This window comes from Mya arenaria, chromosome 3, assembly GCF_026914265.1.
Source record: "Mya arenaria isolate MELC-2E11 chromosome 3, ASM2691426v1".
Lineage (NCBI taxonomy): Eukaryota > Metazoa > Mollusca > Bivalvia > Myida > Myidae > Mya > Mya arenaria.
The window spans coordinates 84,579,432-84,600,960 of NC_069124.1; the positions used below are offsets into that span (position 1 = coordinate 84,579,432).

General features: G+C 36.1%; 1 protein-coding gene across 1 annotated transcript; it reads right to left on the bottom strand.

The window, feature by feature from the left end:
* Positions 1-4,553: 4,553 nt before the first annotated feature.
* LOC128229396 (protein giant-like) lies at positions 4,554-18,252 on the bottom strand. The gene is made up of 2 exons (XM_052941297.1): positions 18,196-18,252; positions 4,554-5,913 (listed from the first exon to the last, which is right to left on the bottom strand). The coding sequence occupies exon 2, from the start codon at positions 5,880-5,882 to the stop codon at positions 4,605-4,607; it is 1,278 nt and encodes a 425-aa protein (XP_052797257.1). The 5' UTR covers positions 5,883-5,913; positions 18,196-18,252; the 3' UTR covers positions 4,554-4,604.
* Between the last annotated feature and the right edge of the window lie 3,277 nt (positions 18,253-21,529).

Genomic DNA, 21,529 nt, shown 5'->3' on the forward strand with positions numbered 1-21,529 from the left:
CAATGTGGCGAGGTACATGTGTAATAACAGAACGCTCTGGCGGTGGTCTCGTGCAGACACGTGGCCATATTTAACTTAAATTTGTTCAAGATATCCACATGAAACCTCGTGAACAGCCGCCAATTGTATAAAATAGGTTATCCTTTAGCTAGTTTCACATTAAATTATCTGATTGGTCAACAGTAATCTTGGATGACCAATGAATAAACAGTTTGTCTAACATACTAAACCAAAGAATAAACCAGTTTTATACAACTGGCCACAGGTTACCAGCTATGTGTAGCAAGAGACATCGCTCGAACTAGCGGTATTGTGATCTCTATGCTATAATGGCAGCTTGATTCACAGACTCGCAGTTATTTGCAGCTCGCCTGTTGTGTTTTGTTATTATGTTATTTTCAAGAAAGGTTGAGATGTCATAGCCATAATGCCATTGTCGGGTGTGTTCGCCGGCGTCGCTAGGCAACCAACTTAAACCTTAGCCATAACTAAAACATCGTTCAAGAGATGTACGCATGTTGTCATAGATTTGAATACGTACATTTCTTGATATTCTATAACTCTGGTTTTAATAGTATTCGAATTTGCCCCTTGTTCGGCGAGGAAGAAATACAATCATTGATTGGCAAACTTTCCTTTTGCTATTCTCTTAAAAAAAATTAACATGTCTTTTTTAACATCTTCTGTGTTTTGTAGTACCGGAATTCTTTGATAAACATGGTTGATGAGTATTTTGTAACTCTGTCCATGTTCCTCAGTGCCCATGTCTTTAATTACGTTCGATCATATTTCAGTGTCATTCCTTTGAATAATTTACTCCTTATACTCCAGTTGGTGCTCCCTTATTTGTAAAAGCATGTTTTAAAGAATCGCAAGAATGGAACACGAGGAGTATTGACCTTTGGTTATCGACAAAACCATTAACAACCGTTCAATGAAAAGACGCTAAACTCAAGACGCCATATTGTGTGCGTTGCATTTTGAAAGTTGTTCACGCTCAAAGAAGCTTTTACAATTTTATAACGTGAGAAAACGCAGGTGAATAAAGGTCCGATTATTAAAATATACAAGTGCAATGCAGTTGAGAGGTCTGTAGAGCGCCTGACTTGGTTCAGGTAGCGGTCAGGCCTACCTGGGGCCTCTGTAATGTCAGAGGTCGGGGTTCGTGGGGTCATGCATATTACCATTCATAACGATATTGTTCTCATATTGCACCGGGTTTACATGCCGGGGTCAGCACGGGTCAGCACTCCCTTTCATTGCCCCATGGTCTGTGGCCCCCTGGGGTCGGGTTTCAATGCACTCGCTGTACGTATCTTCACAAATATCGCTGCTAACCGACCGTGCTTGCCAAAGTGGATTTGCGTGCATTTTCATAAGATATAGGTTTTACGGGAAATGGCGTCAACACGAAGTTAAAAATTCTAATTAAAATAATATAAGAAAGTTCCGGTGCTTTAGCAAATCAATATCTAGATGCACAAGGCCAGAGTAATGCTCTAACCATTAAAATATTAAATCTGTTCTTCTACATCATTAGGATAAATAAATCATAAATTATATTATAATTTATGTTCGAGTTCTACAATTGTACGAGTTCAGTTCTGTTTTTACTATGATTAATATTTTCGATATCCTAAACCTGTCACGCTTAAAACGTGTTATTGCTACGTTTATTATGATAATAACCGATACTTTTCCTAGATCTGTTTGTATATATTTTCATAACTAATCATAATAGTTAATTATTGTTGGTTTAATGAACCCCGCTTCTATGTATCCGATGCGGCAGCTTGGAAAATAAGCAAGATAAAATAGTTCGACAATTAACATATTTATTAAAAGACAAAGTGATAACATGGTGAACATCTTGCATGTAAAATAAAATCATAAATAATGGTTTTGGACATTTCAAAAATCTGAAAAAGGCATGCACGAGCGCACAATTTGACATCGAAATACATTCAAATCATGGATGTTCCCAAACATTTTGAAGTGTGCATATTAACTAAATCAAATAATATTCTGTAGGGGTAAGGCTTCTAGGTATCTAGTCCTGATATTTGAACGAATGTACGTTTCCGCTTAAAGTTAATTACACAACGTTTAGCAAGATAAAATAGGAGTTCTGAAAATTTATCTGGAAATAACATAAAAGAAACTCTGCCTGATAGACAATTGTTGAACCTTTTTTTATGGTGGATTTACAAATAAACATTAAATGCATGGCCCAAAAATGTGCACAATTTAATCTGCAATAGTATGATGGCAATACAAACTTATGCTTATCAGTTGATAAATATAAATTTAATTATATCATTGTTATATATAAAGTTTGAAAAGACCGAACGCTCCCATTAATATTTACACAGAGGGGTGTCGTTGTTTTTGCTCGTTATTTTAAACAGCACCCAACAATGTTGTTTTAATATCTTTTTAGTTTTTTTTACATCAAGTAAGTCAGAAGTGTCATTAAGCGTAATTAGCACAAAATGATTATGACATAGACACGAACAGTGTCAAATTTGGATAATCATATTGATCATGGTCACGTTGATTTGATCAACATACGTTAAGCTTTTTGTATGAATTTCGCAACTATTTTATTTGTTCACAGGCGGCAATTAGTAACTTTTTGGATGGATGAATTACTGACTCTGATAATTTACAAACACACTCAAATTATTGTAGAATATTGCAAGTAACTATGCCCTGACAGAAGTGTAATTATGCAAGTACAAGGACAAAAATGTGATCATTTGTTTGAATGTTGAGGTGTTGTTCAGTCCTTGTGATATTGCAATAAAACTTATAATTATGTAGAGCGAGATTCACTTCACAAAAAAAATGATTAATGAGACTAGGCAATGTGCACAAAAAGTCATGAAACATTTTGTGCATTAATTATACAACTAGAAAAAGTTCAATCTATGAGTAATTATAACCAGCCAGTTTCATATAACAGGCACTTAACACATATATTGAAGGACAAAAACAACGTCCACCATTAAAGTTCAATACAAGCTGATCCACCATAATCCTCACAGAATTATATGATGTAGATACAGTACTAACAACTACAGGCGTGTACGGGTATTCACATTTAAAACAATACTTGAAAACTGAGGTAGATTGTGCCACGAATACTTCTCTTACATACATAATAGCAATTATATGACACATATTTTACACTAACAGTCCATGTAACCTTAATTGCTCACATTCATATTTTAGGTAAACTTCAAATGCTTTAATACTTGTAAATGGAAACAATTTAAAGACATCACAAAAGTGAACTGGTTATAACAAGGATAATAATGATTTGAAATAAATACATGTACATGTATGATGGAAATGAAAGTTGCTATGAATTTGTCAATGTTTACTGAGATCATAACATACATGAAAACGGTTGATGCCCTCACTTTAAATGTTGATTTAAGATAATTTGAGTGAAAAAAAAAATATTGTTAGTAACATCATCATTTGTTATTTTTAAAATTCTGATATCCCTTTTAAGAACAGGTTAACAGATTAACATGACTTGCATTTGCAATAAAATACGGAAAAGCTTATAAGTTAATAAGGTATAATGGAAAAAAGCACATTTCAGTAGCCCACTTAACATATAAAATGAGATTACCAAACAAGAGAGAAAACGGTTTCCAAACCCATAAAATATTTGTTAAAAATAAAATGACTCCCAATCAAAAGAATGCTTAAATCATTACTATGTACATGGACATTAAACATGTAAAAACCGCGCCACAGATGCACGAATCTGACCACTAACGCTACGTTGAGTTTCTTTCTTTCTTTTTTTTGTTTTCATTCTTTATAAAGAGATTGTTTAAAAACGAAAAAATCGATTAAGGTCAATGGTCACTTTTGAGAGCTTTATGAATTTCTTTACTTTATTTGTCTTTTGTCAACGATCTAAGTGGTCAGTTTCCCGACTCTGTGGCTGTATAATCTATCACCTCATTTTGAGCGTTCTCCAATGGTTATATATTAAATCTCCCTGAGCTCAACAGCCATAAAACTGCTCAAATCTATTTACAAAAAGATAACAAAGCACTTTTCTGGATATGTTATAAAACCCTAGACTAACCAACGAATCAAACATGATTCCGAATGGCCATTTACTCAAATCATCAAAGAGCAAGATACGCTAATGAGATTGCATAAAGTCATGTTGAAATGTACATAACGTTTAGATACGAGACAAAATGGAAATGCCGTCGGTTTTAAATGGGCCATAAAATGAAACTCCCCATGCTTCAATAAAGCGTACCAGGTAGTACACATACCGCCCAACAGAGCAGTTAACATTAAACGTTACAGGCAAATATAAAACGTATAAAGTCTACAGATCTACTAATCACAAATATTGAGACTCGATTTTGATTATCATGCATGCAAGAATAATGATTCTACACAACTGTCCTGCAGCGCAAGTGTATGATAGCACTTTCAAGATACTGGCTCTATTGATATATATACTTTAACACATCTCAACTCTGAGTATATCATTATCTCAGTATTCACTTTAACATGTATATGGCAGTAGTTCTATTGAAGAAACGGACGTCTCCAAACGGCGACTAGCTGTTATAGAGCATACACCTGAGTTTGGCGGTTTCTGTCTTCAAGGCGGCCACTTCAACCCTCAGTTTCAGGTTCTCCTGCTCCAACAGGGCGGCTCGGATGGCGATCTGGTCCTCCTTAGCGCGCCGGGTGTCTCTCGACCGCTTAGCTGCCTCGTTGTTCTTCCGGCGCCGTTCCCAATATGCATCGTCCTTCTGTTCATCCGGAAGTGACCGCGGTCGTCGCCGTCCACTGGCGGTCAACGACGACAGGGTCGGGCTGTGCGTCAAACGGTCAGTATTGTCATTTTTTGAACTATTAGAGAAATTTGAAAACGTGGATGCCGTGGACGGCGGTCCAGATGACGGTTTTGTGCCAGCAGTGAGGCCGAAAAAGTGGTTGTTGTTAATACCGTTGTTTCGAGCGGCCATTGTGGTCGCCAGATGGATTGACGAGAGGGAAGACGGAAGAGAGGCGCTAGGCGATGATGTGGCCGCACTCGTCGTCCGACCTCCGCCATTTTCCGTGGAGATCTTCATGTTCTCAAGGTACTTTTCTCGTTCTCTAATTGTGAGTAATTGCTGCTTGTAAACGTTAAACATTTCTTCGGATGAGAGATTCAGTCCTTGCATCAATGCACTGTTTTCAAAGTTTGCAAATGAAGTGAGATAATCAGGGATAGCACCAACTTCTGATGGTAATGACAAAGAGTGATTTGGATATGCTTTAAATGGACGAGTCCCCATTTTTGAAACGGCAGACAACCTACGAGGGTCCATTAACGCTGCCATTGCCGGAAACGAGTTCAACATATTAGCATTCGCCAGTCCAAGTAGCTGCTCGTGAAACATGCTGGGAATCCCGCTCGTGTCGCCAGGCTTGGGCCGCCCTATACGTTCATGTACTGGCGAGATTTCGTGCCTTAGCTGTTCATTTTTAAATTGTTTATGGTGAAACAGCGGAGAACTGTCTGGAGGGGATTCCTGAGATGATGAGGATTTGTTAATAGAGCCGCCGTCTGTGTCGCTCTTCCGGTCTTCTAGGTGACCGCCGGTGTCGTTAAATGACGAAGCCGGCGAGGACAGCGAGTCTGACCCAGACACCTCGTCATAACTCGTAGGCTTTCGCTTGATGGAGAAATCCAGCGGGCTCTCGCCGGACTCCTCCGCCGAGTCGTTGTTGTCGTTGTTCCTGCTGTCTTCCGCCGACAGCTGTGCATGCAAGAGATCGTGGAAGTGTGTCGTCTGCTCCTGTTTGATTCCATTGTTCACCTCACTGTAGGCCATCTCAGTCATAGACAAGATTCACACGTCTGCCTCTCGGACCCTGAAAATATAAGGTGTACTCTTATTTAGACAAACAAATGCGAACTTCTTATTATCTCAAGATTACCACAGCAACCCATACATTCTGAAAACTTATGTCACATTATGAGATTGGCAATTCTTTGAAAGCGTCGATGGATGGTCGCATTATTGATCGATGTGTATTGGTGGATTTAGACAAGCGATTTTGGGATTTTAGTGCTTGACTGGTTGGTTGGTTGGTTGTTCGGTTTGTTTGGAAAGTTAATCGGTAGGTTGATTGCGTCTCTGCTTGATTGACTGATTAATTGATTTATTATTTGATTGAATGATCTTGTGGGTGGTTAGTAATCAGTGATCAGCTAGAATTAAAGCTTGTGAATTATTATACCGGTTCAAAAATAATATACACATTTAACCGATGAAGACATATCGCAGGAGAACATGATTCAATAAGGTTTTGAAATTAAAGTTGGTTACTTCCTTTACCTAATGCTATGCCTTTCTTTGCCGTGTTCTGTGGCCCTTGTGGCCTGTGTAAACACTGAACTACAGTACTGAACATAGAGCATGAATGCGGAAACCACTTGACCCACTGTGGCACGTGTGTGTGTGTGTGTGTGTGTGTATACACTTTGGGTTCTTCAAGTTCAGCCATTGATCAAGTATACCTCTGTGTGTCTGGTTTTGAACGTTTCATGGAACAGTGCACGTAAACATGCTGTATAACTACTATGGTCATGTTTGTTATATACTTGTATAATGCATTTATCATTGTTATTGTATAACATTGCGCCCACCGCAGAAAAGCGAGTATGTTATGAATTTGGCAGAATTATTAACTTTAATAAGAGCGAAGACATTCAAGGACAATTTTTGTCGTTCTGAATAACAGTGTTTGTTTTCAATGATCGATCAGTTCAAAGTTTATCTATGACTACAAAAACGTATTTTCAAAGAAAGAATAAAGGCATTTTTTTTCATACAAAAATATCGTCTAAGTGTGACCCGTTATTAGTTTTTAATGACTTTATTTCTCTAGGGAAATGATCCGTAATTCATGTAATGATACGAACAAAAAAGATGATATCGCAAAATAAACGCGCTCCTTTTTCATTAGGAAGTTTTTGTTTTATCATATCTGATTTTGTTTTCTAGTTGCATACAATGCTGCAATAAATCTCTTGCAAGGTTTGCCATTCCCAAGCATTCCCTAAGGAATACAACAATATGCAAGAATTAAATGCAGTTGTGTCTTTTCTCGATTCCATTTGACATTTAGTTTTGTAAAGCAGTTGTTCATGATAAAATTATATTTCTAAATAAATGTAAGTTTAGCTCAAGAGTGTGTTGTTAGTTGATATTTGCCTGACTGTGATATATTTGAGTAGTTGGTTGGTGCTTTTCACCACAACATATCAAGTTCTAAATGAAAATTGTAGCATCATACAATGCGAAGTCTGGTTTGTAAAGGTATTAAAATCGTAGGGTGGGAGAAAGAAGCTGTTCATAAAATCTGTTTTTCATTGAGGAACGTACTCACTGACTCCCCTCCTATTATTTATGATGTATTTACTACATTTTATGAGCCGCACACCATTGAAGGCCAGAAGCTCGCTGTACGCTTGTGACTTATTTGATTGATTTTCACACAGGAGTTTTCATCATTTCAATGGCCGTTTTTTGATTTTATATAATTATTATTGAATTATTAATTCATTATTGCGTTAATTAGTTTGCCTTGCCTCACTGTACACTATGCATCATAAGCCGGGCACCAAAATGACCATGTTAATAAACACTACCTACTTCATTTTCAAATACTTCTTTCAGTGCCATGATTAATTTTTGATAGGGACATTGATTTGCACAGCTTCGGATATGAAATATGACGGAATAAAATAATTGTGAGCATTGCATTTACGACAACATAGATGCCAAACAGTTTAATCGTTAGTTTTTTTCTTTATAATGTTTGATCCGTGATCCCTTTTTTCTGACGATCTCGGCCATATCGGCCATGAATGGATTGACAACTATAACCGCCGTGAGTCATGTCGGTGCGTGTGAAACAAACGTTAGGCACGCCGTGGGTTCTACGACTATTTGGTAGTGTTTTTGTATCATTTGCACATAATTTAACTATTTTTGGTGTTATAACTATGTGAAAAAGAATGTTAATTTATAAGTCACCTTAAATTTAGGTTCAACAACAAATGTAAACAAACACATGTGCATTATAAGTCGCAGGCGTACCTAAGTATTAAAAGAAATAGCACATACCTCTTCCGAACTGCAAGTAACCAACATATTTATTCATTTCATTCTGCTAACACTCAACTTGTGTTCTGATCCAATGCATGTAATCCATTACGAACTGTTATTTGTTATTCATAACGATTGTGAGCATGTTGTGAAGACATGTAAAATGAAGGAATGTTATGCAAATTACATCTCACGTGACTCAATATCGGTAATATTAGCCAATAGCCAATATACACCAGCCTCGTAAGGGGTGGACTCACTCTCTCATTCTCAAAATCGATTGGTTAGACTCACACGCATGCGCAATGGTTGCGTAAGTGAATACATCGGTGTATTCATGCGCTCTTGAAAAAATATTTCTCCTTTGAAAAAGACTTTCATGATTTATGAGTTACGTAGTATCAAGGGAGTGGAAGTAAAATTAAACCTGTTATGATTTTGTATTCGATAAGTCCACCCAGTCGTGCCATCCTATATCGTAAATCAATAGTGTTAGTATTTTGTATTATAAAGCAGATGCTATACTTGTATCATGTACGAACTATTACTTTATTTGTAAATATACTCACATTTAATATGATTATTGAACATACTTTGAAAAATAACAGTTTTATCAGAGAAATTGGCTCAGAACTTAAATGTTAAACATCGGTTGACCACAGTGGTATTCACAATGTTGACATTCTGTTTCAGGTATCACAATAAAATGCATGGAGTTATATTCTAACTTTACATGACGAAATCAGTAACAGTACGAATTAGGTTAACGTATTATGATCACGAATGCATCGTTTATTTTAATACACAATTCGCTTACTCCGACAAAATATCAAAACATCATCATTGCAGTTATATTTCAATGGTGTATTATTTTCAAGTCTTAATTTATTTACTAAACTTAAATACGTCTTAATATATTTGACATATTGCTATTGAAGTCTGTATGTTCACTGTTTCATTAAAAACATATTTTAAGAAATAAAAAAATAAATGAAAGTAATATCATAATGAGTATACCTTCCGTTGAAACGCGTATACATCCAACACATATATTAAGTAAAGTGAAATCCGGTTAAATTAAACTATTCCCAGAACTAAATATGATATGATATGATATAGTTCTGCCTATCCGCAATGCATTGCTAGCAGTGGTCAAGCAATACGCCCATGTCCATCACAACTGACCAACTGCATTTCACCGAGCTTTATTATGAACCAGCATTATAGCTCTCAACTCAGCGCAATTGTTAAAACAAAATGGAACGGGCATCCGTAAGTGCAGGCGGAGGTTAAGTTATTCTCTTGAAGCATATACGTGGATAAATAAAGTTCAAAAGGCATGTTGGGTCAAAGCAGGGTCACTCTACTCATAAACGACCGCACTCTCTCTCTGCTGAAGCTTGTATATTAAATAAGTATTGGGCACTTATCCGTGCCCGACGCTTTAATGGGGAGGGGTGAAATGATGGATCATAGTTGTTATTCACTCACTCGATGAATGCATGTTAGGCTGAATAGCAAAACATTCACGGCATTCATCCACTATGCATCTTTGCCATTTAGTCTTATTGCTTTGTCTAGACTGGACATTTCAAGGCAAAGGTCGTTCGAGTTGTGACAAGTTAAGTCACTTGATTTAAACAACCACTTATGTGACCAAATCACGTTTAGTAAAGTTGCAATTCCTTTTACTGCAGTAAAGATGTAAACCCAATTAAGTCACTTGATTATGTCACCAAACCGCGATTAGTAAGATGCAATTTCTTCTAAAAAGATGTTAAACCTAACTAAGGCACTTGATTTTAACAGCCAATGTCACCACAAGCCGACAACCTCTGCAAGCATAACGGTAAGTACAATCATTTTCTTCTGATCGTTTATGTCACAAAAACCGAGGCGAGTTCTGGAAATACATGTACAGCTACATATAGCTAAGTGAAAGTTTCAGTGCAACTATTTGCCTTACCTTCTGGAGTTACAATCCTTATTAAAGAACATCAATCAAACCAATTTAACAAGCACTGGATTCCGAGGCAGTTGTTAGTAAGAAAATAAAATTGCAAACCATAATGAAGACTGACATTCCAGCCTCCAGGTGACCATGTAACGTTTAACTGGCCAAGCATAGTTAACATTAATTGCTCTATCAACGATTACATTAATGATGATATTTTACAGCCTTCACGTCGTAACACGACTAGCCAGTGGTCACTGCACGGGAAAACTACTCCTGGAGCCGAGCTTTAGGCACCGTTAGGTAATGCACGGTGAATGGGCAACACCAGGAGGCAGTGTTGTCTAATAAATATGACATTTATATAATTGTTCAACCAGTTTGAGCTCGAGTGAGAAGGAAAGGAAGAAACAAATTTAAATTTTAGGCAATAACACATGATTCAAAAGTAATAAAAATGTGTAAACAGCTGTTAGCCAATGGTAATGGTCAATTTTAGCCATTTAGCATAAACCTTTAAACTTGAATACATTTCATATGAGTCTTTTTTAATCATCAATCTCATTTCAAATTGCGCTTGGGCTATTGCGGTTATATGGGTTTGGGTTACCTTTGAAAAAAAACCTCGACCACAAAGAGTAAGCTTCTTGCGGTTTGAGACCTAGTAATGCGTTTTGATCGACATACATGCACGATTTGTATTATATGTTATGTGAACGCTGTATCAAAACATCTATTCAATTAAGCTTTTTATGTCAAAAAGAGTAAAGCATTCAGCAACAAGGACAATCATAGCCTTAGTATGGCCGTGTGAAATAAATGTCTCATTAGTCAACGTAACGTTGATATATGATGAACTTGTGTAACTCACAGGTAATGTGTTGACAGTTTCACACAACATTATTATCACTTATCTAATAAAATGCACAACATATCATAACTATGGCAATAAAACGCAGTTTATTGCTATTATTTATTAATACGTAGTGTATGCAATAGTATATTTGACCTATTATGCAGTTTTATAAGAAGTGAATGACCAAATTAAATGTATAAAAATAGCATTTCCATGCTTGAAAGGAGATATCAACATACATGTAGAATATATTATAAATGTGATATTCATTTATTTTATAAAATATGATATTAATACGTTTCCCTTGTGTTCTAAGTGGGGTATTTAGTGCATATTTGCGACATATTCTCACCGAAAGAAATCTGCTGAAAGTCTACAGACCAAGACATTCGATATTCGCGGACGCGTACGAAATGGCCAGTTTGTCAATTATTTCCCAATTATATTTCAACTCGAGCTATCATAACTTTATTGATTGATGTGCACATAGAGGCTGCGGTCAACACTGCTCACTACCCATAAAGTACGAAATTTCAAGTAGTTTTTGACGTTCCACGCAGTGGGCCGTGTCCGGCTATCTAGATGGTCAGATAGATGACGGACGCAGCTGGACGTGAGGGTCAGTAAGCGGTCAGTGCCGGACCTGCCATTGACCGCCGCGTCATAAAATCATATTCATAACTCCTCACTTTAAACTGTTTTGCAGAAAATTGATAATTGCGTACCTGGACAAAGAAACTTAAACATAGCCACAGTCAAGACATTATTCTCAAAGCTGGACATTATTTGCTAAAGAAACATTCGATTTCCTGTTGCAACGTGTCAGAGAAATGTAAGATTCATAATCAAGTTTCTTCAACCTCATTAACTGTAATTGATTTTCTCAGAAATACGAATGGACTTTTCCCTCAAACGTATTATATTTTTGTACGACTGACGACATGGTTAATCATTACTCAAACTCCCCATATCTGCCAAACATATGACGAGGCTTTCTAAGATGCAAATGGACAGTCTCAGTTTCACCCCCGGCGGAGTCGGGAGTCCGGAGATTCCGGCGAGATAACCCGGACCTCGTTCCGCCCGGCCTCCGCAATATTTACACAGTAGGCCGGGTAACCGGCTGACCCGAGAGACTGACCCGACCTTAGATAACCCCTGGCAGCCGGCCACAATGAAATAAACAGACAAAACTGAAGCTATTCCTGATGTGAACTGACGTCTCAGACATGGAGATGTTTGGAAATATTGCTGCCCTGTCTATAACTTCCAAGGTTTTAATCCGCGGTAATAACAATCCTATTAGAACCCATAAGATTCATTGCAAGTTCATGACAGTTTCTGTAACAATGGAACCACACCAATTACCATATATATTTCACCTTTCGTACCTTCAAGAGGTCACTGAAAGTGCTTCCTTAATTAAAGCCATTATTTTCAATTTCCATTTCGATATTTTACAGACCTCTTCCATAGCTTTCATGACCTCATCAATAGGTTGATAAAGATGACAGTTAACAAAACCTTTGTAATCCATCCACAGATATAAATATTCATTGGCGCATTTGACTTTCATGACCTTTTCCATATTTTCCCATACAACGCTATCGTCATTAATTCTAATTAAATATTCGTTTTATTGTTAGATATTGTCCCAAATTTCACCTTCTGTATTCGCGGACACACAGTGACCTGGCGACTGGCTTGACCCGAGATAACCTGTACACCGAACTAAACAAACGTATTGATGCTCCATTTCAGGCGAACGGGGCATACTGTTTCAATGACAGAAACTAATTAATGCAATTTTGGTTACTTCATATAATTATGGTATTTATATAATATGTATATGTGTGTAATGCGTTTTATGACGCTAAAGGAACGAGTTAAATTATAAAATCTTTTTTGAATACTTTTGTATTTCATTTCTGGAAGTACATACTTTATATGACGATAGAATAGTTTTCTGACTATTTCATACAACACTGTTCACACTATTTCGTTCCACAGTTTCATTCTATTTCAAACAACAGTTCTACCAATATTTACTATTTTGTATTCGTCTTACTTTTTATGACCTCAGAAATATGACAATTCAAAATTCTGACCGACTGAAAAGCCATGTACTAGCGATGGCCATCAGTAATATGATATTTCACGAGCCCTTGGGTAACCATATTCACCCCTTTTATCAAACTGTCAAACTCGCAATCATGAGAAGCCCAACAGAAAAGACTGGTCAGTTAATAATGTATGACCAGTATGGTTATCATCAGTTTCCATCGCACCTTGACCGCATGTTGTGAACCAGAAAGTCCTGTTTTGGAACGAAGGTAATGTGCTTATTAAAGGAAGTCAATAATTTAAACAACATATGGACTTCTGTTTTGCTATTAATTATTCAGCTCATGTTTTTACCCACAATCAGTTGTGGATGACGTTTCATAAGTATAACTCGTTTTGATCCTCAATGAGTGTTTCACGGAATGCTTTAAGTTGATCCGGAGGTAGAAGTCCTTCCAAATTTGGACATGGCTGTGTTCATATGAAAGTCATAAACTTTGCTCAACCGGACTTTCCTAAATTGAGTAAGCAAGCCTGGTGAAGTTTATAACTCCAGTTACTCAAGTACTAGCACGTCATGTAAACATTTCTGACTCGTGCTGTGCGTGGGCAAGTGTTCCTTACTGAACGGCGTAATGTATGGGTTTGCTATGCTTATGCCTATTAGAAATCTGACCGGAGTGACCCCCAACAAATGATTCTTCCTTAACAATAGCCAACTCTTGTATTTATTCATCTAAACACAATTCTCCACCATGCAATTAAACATTTGTTTCTGGTTGGAATACCGGAGTCAATGTACAGGATTCGTTTACAGCATACTCCAAGTCGCGTCTTCCGCGTGGATGGACACAGTTTTATACAATTCCCATTGAAAAAGTTACCCAAGATTCGGTAATATTCACATAAATAGCTGCCTTGCCCAGATAACATTGTGCCTGTCCATAATCAGTGTGATTTGACCTTAACGCTGGATTATATTGTGTTCATTTCGACTCAGGTTTCATGTATTCAACATACCTGAATTAAAAATACTGGTTTTCTTAAAAAGATATAATTTTAGCATTGGATGTATGATTTCAAATTCAGTTTTATTTTTCCAGAAAGCAGGTTTTCATTCTGTTAAAAAAGACCTTATTCGGAAATAATGTTTAGGACGCAGCACCAGTTATAACTGTGATGAATTTGACACTTGAAATATTGGTTCATAGAGTGTTTATCTGCAATATCTTTGATAGATCATAACTATCAATTTTGGCTATGTGAGTTGCTTAAGTCGAGGCATGTTATATTCCAGTGACAACCATTAAAGATGCACTCTTACTCCCAAATAAGATTTACCACAATCCATACATATGTTTTAATATAACAAAAAAAGAATGAATAGATATCGAAAACAATTATTCTTATGAAGGATACCAAGTTTAATTTGAAAGAAATGTACAGAAAACACGGCATTTCTGCCTTATGAGACGAAAGTTATCACTGTAAATCTTTTAGCACTCACCAATTATTTGGGTTTTCAGCCATTAAATACACGGTTACAAATTTTTTTGTTATCAGTAATAAATATTTTCCATAAATGCATTATTTAGTAAGTATTTAAAGGTTTATCACTCAAAATTTATGTTCGTTAAACATGCGTATGTATTGATTTCGAAAGAGAGTGTCACTTTAAGAAAAATAAGGCCTTATATGACGAAAAAGACATAGCAACTAGTTTACCTGATATAGGACTGGAAGTCTGGAACTGTCAAGCTCCAAGTTTCCCCACGGAATACACTTCACTTTTGTACAATTTTGTAATAATATTGACAAGAACGAACTTTGCAATTTTGTTGATGGCTAAATGACAATGCAGTTTTTAACATTACGTAATTTCGTTTTTTCATTCAATTATGTAAAGAAACATGATTATAATTATAACTATGGTCTGTGTCAAATACGATGAAAGTAAAATATATGTTGCATTAATTTCTTTGATCTCGATGAATGTTCAAAGAGATGCAATCGTCTAACATGAAACAATTCACTGATTTATAAACTGGCTTAAAACTATTTTTTAGCTCTTTGTGTCTCATGACAAATATTCACATATTGACATCTTCGGTGGCAGATTTCAACTTTCATAAACGCATGTATCGGTTCGGTGATACTAACAAACTTTATCTAAGATAAACAACATGTTTTGATTCAAAATTATGATACGCGTGTATACAATTAGTTGATGTGGCACGTGTGTTCAGGAGGGTTAAGGGTTTTCTATACACATTCGAGTCCAAGTGAGTGAACTAATTAGCAAACCAGTGCCAATCTTGAACCCATATGGTACACTCACGTGTTGTCACCAGGTTCAAGGTCAATAACAGGTCATCACATGTCTCTGTATTTAACGTGACAGTACCTTCGAAATATGACGTCGCATAATAACTCCCGAGAAGTTTCCCTTCCGTTTACATTGCGTTGAATAAATCAAAGCTGATTTTTTCTATTCTTCTTAATGGAAAGAAACTATTTACAAGACAAGTTTTCATAAATCATTTCGTTTGACATGGATAGAAATTATATGAGATACTTCTTAGAAATAAGACTATTGATTGAGCTGCAGACGACATGACAAAACGTCATCGCGCAAATGATCACAGTGACCGCGCGTGCGTTCCTAAGTTACCATTGATCCGAACATTTTGAAAAACAAAATTCTAATCAATATACTGCATCGGTCAAGGGTTACTCAAGAAATTATCTGGATCAAGCTCCTTTATTTTCCTCTTATAAATGCATGTTAAACTTTCCTTGAACTGTTAAGGCTCATGAAAAATAAGACTTCCCGGGAAATGCCTTTGAATATATCAGAAAGTATTTTACGTCGGAAAAAAGATTATATTTGTTGTATAGTGGCGAAGAAATGAACTAATATAGATTAGTTGAAACCTACGGAAAAGCTTTAGACAATATTTAAAGACATAATGCGGGCAAATAATGCATGTCTCCAATCATGACTATAAGCACAGAACATAATGTATTACGACTTATACAAGAGAACATCTAAATACCCACATGTATGTATAAAATATACATTTATACCACGGGTCTTAAATTGCTATACAATTTACAAGTTAAAGGCATTTTCTAAATCTCTCTATATATAGAACCTTACGATATAAATCATTATTCGTATCACTATATATTTGAGACAAGGACAATGAGGAAAGTCAACGTACCTTTGTTTGTTTTATTCTTAATTAAATAATGTATCAAAAATGAGTTCTTCGTATTACAATATTTCATAATTTTGTTCTTGTCAGAAGACGTCAGTAAATTCATATTGGTATCATATTAATAACGTAAGCAGTTGAGAATCAAGACCATCGAGATGTACTTAATGTTATGGAATGATGTTCGTCCTCTATGTCCGTTTCATTACAACAGAAACAATAGCATTTTACGAGGTATTATAATTATATATATTATAATTACATGTTTATCTTCCTGTTTGTGTTCTCAACGAGTTGACATAACTCTCAGTTTAGCAAAGTACAATTACTAAATCTACATATCGTTCATATTCAAATGAGGCATTGAACACTCTATACATGTCCAAAACAGTACTGTTAATAATATTTCCTCACCATTCTTGTTTAATTGTATCTAGTAGTCAACTCTAAATTTCGCTAATAGATGCATACCCATCTACAATATTAAAACTATCAAATAGATATTAAAAAAAAATCATCAAATTTTAACAGATGTTTTACGTTAAAAGCCCAGCTTTGTATGTGTTTTTGTATAGCCGTTAAAACAGTTATACACATATTTCATTATGATATTATTGCTCTTGTGAATTCAAACCAGTATGTAACTTTTTCTTACATATACATTTATATATATAAAGGATATCATCCTAGTTCTCATTATGTTGCAGTATAGCATGTGTTCATTTTTATCCTGAAACTATTGTTTGCAAAATTTCAGATACAATGTAAAAAACTTCTTTGCGCATAGTAAAACCTCTATTTTACATCCATCATTAAATATTGAACACAGTCAAGGATTTTTATAAAACAACTGACATACAAGTTAAGCCTCTATGTGCTATTCTTGTAATTATATAAACCAAATGGAACAATACATGCATGGTAAAGTTGTACGTCCGTCAGGGTGATCGTGTTGCATGGTGCTATACATGTATAATTATGTAGGACTGTGCAGTCCTGCTGCACAGCGTATCAGCGGACAGAGTTAAACTAATGTAAGTACCGATTTGGTAGGGTAGGGCTAATAAATTGGAGTTAGTTAAATGTATATTATTAATGTAGGGTACCACTATGGCAGTAAGACTGAACATTCATATTGTTGTTTTTTTTCTACGAGAGGATGGTGAGCCATTGTGATGCCTTATATAATTCTGTAACTAAACACCCTTATCTCAATTTGTAATGTATCAATTGTTTTGTTTCTCCTGCTGGGTTGTGTATACCTTTCTTTAAATGTTATTGTCTAGAACTTGGACCTGGTCAATGTGATACTTTCATCTATATTGTTGCGAAAGAATTCAGCCGTTTGATAATTATTTTATGAATATAATAATAAGATAGGATGTCGGACTCTAATTGGTCAGTCAACAGATCTGTGTTGACATTGTTTCTCGTCCCATTTATTCTTCACCAATTCTATCTGTTGAGTCAATACCCTGGTATGATTCAATAGTGAAATAACCTCACCTCGACCCTAGATTCAAGCTAGGATTTTTGAACACTTTGGAAAACTGAAACTCTGCAAACAGCTTCGGTATTAGTACCTCAAATTTCATAAACGGTTAAATAATCACTCGAGTTTTCCGCGTAATTAGTGCTAATATTTCCGCTATTCAATATTTTGATCGGAGGCTTTGGTGACTATCAATAGGGGCTCAAATTTCTCAAAGCCGTCCTTAGTTCACCTTAAAATCTTGTTCAAAGTGGACAATGTATTAGACCAATGCCCTTTGTCCGTACAAGCATGCTAAAACCAAACTTTCAAGTTTATTCTAGTGTTTTAAGTATTCTATAATTTCACTTTCAAATATATTCTTGTGTTTTAAGTCTTCTCTATAATTAAACTGTAGTGAACCTTAAATCTTACATAAGTAAAATAAATATATAATGAAAATCAACAATACGTACATTGGAGTGTCCGCACATCCTACATGTATACTATCCGAGGTCTGTATTAAGATCAGATTAGTGATTTATTATGAACAATACTCAGTAAGGGTTTGGCAAGAGTTAAAATAGCGTGTATATGACACATGTTTATTATCTATACGTATACGGTACGCAATGTCCGCTCTCGGTTACCGAATGTATTGACGGTTGACCATTGGGACTATGAAAGTCAAGTGGGCACACTTATTGTATAACTCTACTTGAGTTGATTGATCGCTGACGATTGTATGAGGAACGTGCCTTCATCATTACGTGTACGATAAAAGAAAAGAAAACACATCAACATAAACATTAAGTCAGACGAATTTGTTCGTAATCAAAAGTTGAACAAAAGAAAACTTTTCGATACTCAAATAAGCATTGCTTTGTTCCTAATAATTATATTAAAAAACATGTATGCAAAATAATTTTGTAAATATATGACTGGAACTTCGCTGTTGTGGAGAAAATGACTCATAATCAGGATAATGGCTTGTAAACTGACCGAGTTTTCAGATCCCCTGGTATTTATTTACAATTTTGAATTAATTGCCTTGTAAAGTGATAAAACTTATTGACAATACACTGGACCGTGTGCCATAATTGGGAACTGTTGCGATATTGGGAATCTACTTTCAAGTTAGGTCAACCTGACCTCAAAACCTCTTACATGACTGTTACCTTGTTCCTGTGAGGCAAGTTTATTAGTGTTACTGTTGGATCGTACCTGGGTTTTACAGTTTCGTACTTGAAGAGCTCTTTGCAATGTTCATAGTTATTACCGGGGCATGTTAAATGTCTAAACAATCAGGGTCCGGTACCGGGCTGACCGCTCGCTTGAACCTCGTAATCTACAAATTTCATATTTTATCACTACGTTTTATGATACAACAAAGCAAAGAATTTCTAACAATGCAATGAAAATCCCGTTATACGAGATATAAGCGATGGGTAATAACAAGCATGGGCGACGTGACGATGAAATATACAGACCGGACATATCTGCAGATGTTCCTGCATGTTCGTGCATGGCTTTTGAAGAGCAACCTTGTGTTACAGTAAACAATTCCAAAATACTGGTCCAATAGGTTCCCCAAACCACTGCTTTATGCCAACGAATCGACAATTGGCTTTACCGAGTGTCAATTGAAGCGAGCCTGTTACCTAGAAGTATGATTGTGCAATGTATACACTATATGCGTCACCTTACAGCGTCAATTGTCCAGTTTAAAGGCTTGACCCCACCAGGTCACGCGCCTGGGCTCTTGTAATGACCACCAAAACCGTTAATAGCCAATAAACCTAATACCTTTTCAGGGTGAAAAGTTGACTATTTTAATTTCATGGACTAGGCAACTCCATTGTTCGCCGTATTCATCGAAAAAATATTTTGACCATCCGGCCGAATTCACAATCTAACTTCGCAGCATTGTTGAGAGTTTTAAAGGTTTAATTTGTCGAAAAGGGTTATCATTTCCATATATTTTACGATCACTTCATTGAAGAAGAAAGGAAAGTGAGGATTTGAGTGGAGCCATAATTTCTGTCTTTTTAAGATACAATAATGCTTGAGAAAAACATTCGATGTAATTACCGTAATTTGGTCAATATGGGACCCATCATAGTGAAGCTGTTGGACAGACAAACGGACGGGGGAGTTAATGTTTATTAGAGATTGGTCATACCTCAATCACACTTCAAAGCAGGTAGAGGTTGTATTTTCTGGCATATGGTCGTAATTTAGGTAATGTGAACAGCGTAGACCAGTAAACATCTTTGTTCTCTCATTTGAATCTTCAAAATACACTTCCCCGACCGTCTTGTGTGTGTGTTATAACAAGTTGATTTACAAAAAAAAAAAACACTTGCCATTAGTATGTAAAGAAGCATCTTTTATGAGCTTCTCTGGTCAGTGTGTATATTAAGAGGCAGAAGCTGTATTTGGCAAGCTATTAGGACGATGGTGAGTTTCAAATATTCATTCACTGAGTTTCAAATGAAGGAAACCTCTTTGTTGCAGCGCCCTGTCCTCCTATGCAATTAAGAACATTGGCTGGAATTGTGAGTCAATCCAATTAAGTAGAGGATTCCAGGGGTTACTGCAGGCACTGGTCAGCTGAGGTCATTGCGGCACGGTGACATTTGCAACTGGACATTGAAGGGCCTTAGTAAACACCCTGTAATCATCTATCTGCACGTAATTGACAGTTACACAAATTACATTTCAGCGAGAGAGCACTAAGAGAGGACTACAGAAAAATGGATAATAAAGTCGTCAATCAACTGGGCAGTGTGTCGGTGGGAACAAGGCCGACCATTGTCCAGTTTGAGTGCGGCCACTTGAATGTAACTGTTAGCGAACTGTTATCAAACGGTCCCGGCCTGCCCGGGCCAGCAGGCCAGGCAAAGCAAGGCACTCGTGTTTTCAATTAGCAAAGAAATATATTATTGGAATTTATCCTTTACACATACGTAAATGTTCAGAAACAGCCAATTCCAAACCCCCAAAGCTGCTGTTGAAATACCCATCCGTCCCTAACATAATTATAATACAATTGTGTCAATTTTATTGTTTCACATTGTTAAGGATTTACACGTATGTGGTATTTTATAATTTAAAGCCAATTATAAATAAAGAAAATAAATTATGTTCGTGTTTGTTAAAAGTCAAGTTACGGTTCGACGCGTAACAGGTAATGGTTCGTTGTGATACTTACTATTATAACTAAGGCAGTAACCACGCCAACGTATAAAACATGTTTAATGTTATACATTTAAAACGTCCGTAATATATCATACAACGAGTAGGTATATAATATTTTTAATCGTATCAGTCAGTGTAGTTTACGTTACCAAAGAAGAACAAATTTTAGATTGCATTATGTAACGCGGACCTGTTAACACATGACCACATAGCAATATCTGTTAAGTGTAAGCCTATTGTCGTCTTACTTTTCATTTTCAACTGTTTAATGTATTTTATTTCCAATGTCACATATTTTGTTATGTACCAGTGTTACGTGACTGAAACGGTTATGTTTCGTCATCGTTCCTTTAACTTACCATGACGTAGCACACGTTACTATAGTTACCATAGTTGATTATATAAATAGTAAGATTATGTAAACAACCTACCTCCAAATGCCAGAATCTGCATCCAACGTCTTTACAAATAATGTTTCGATGTTCTTTGGTAAAACTATGTGACCACGTAACAAACAACTTTTACACAACTCACATCGGTAATTCAACAGTCTCAAAGTATTAAGCTATTTAGGTCCAGAATATAATTCAGTCAGTCATGTATATGACA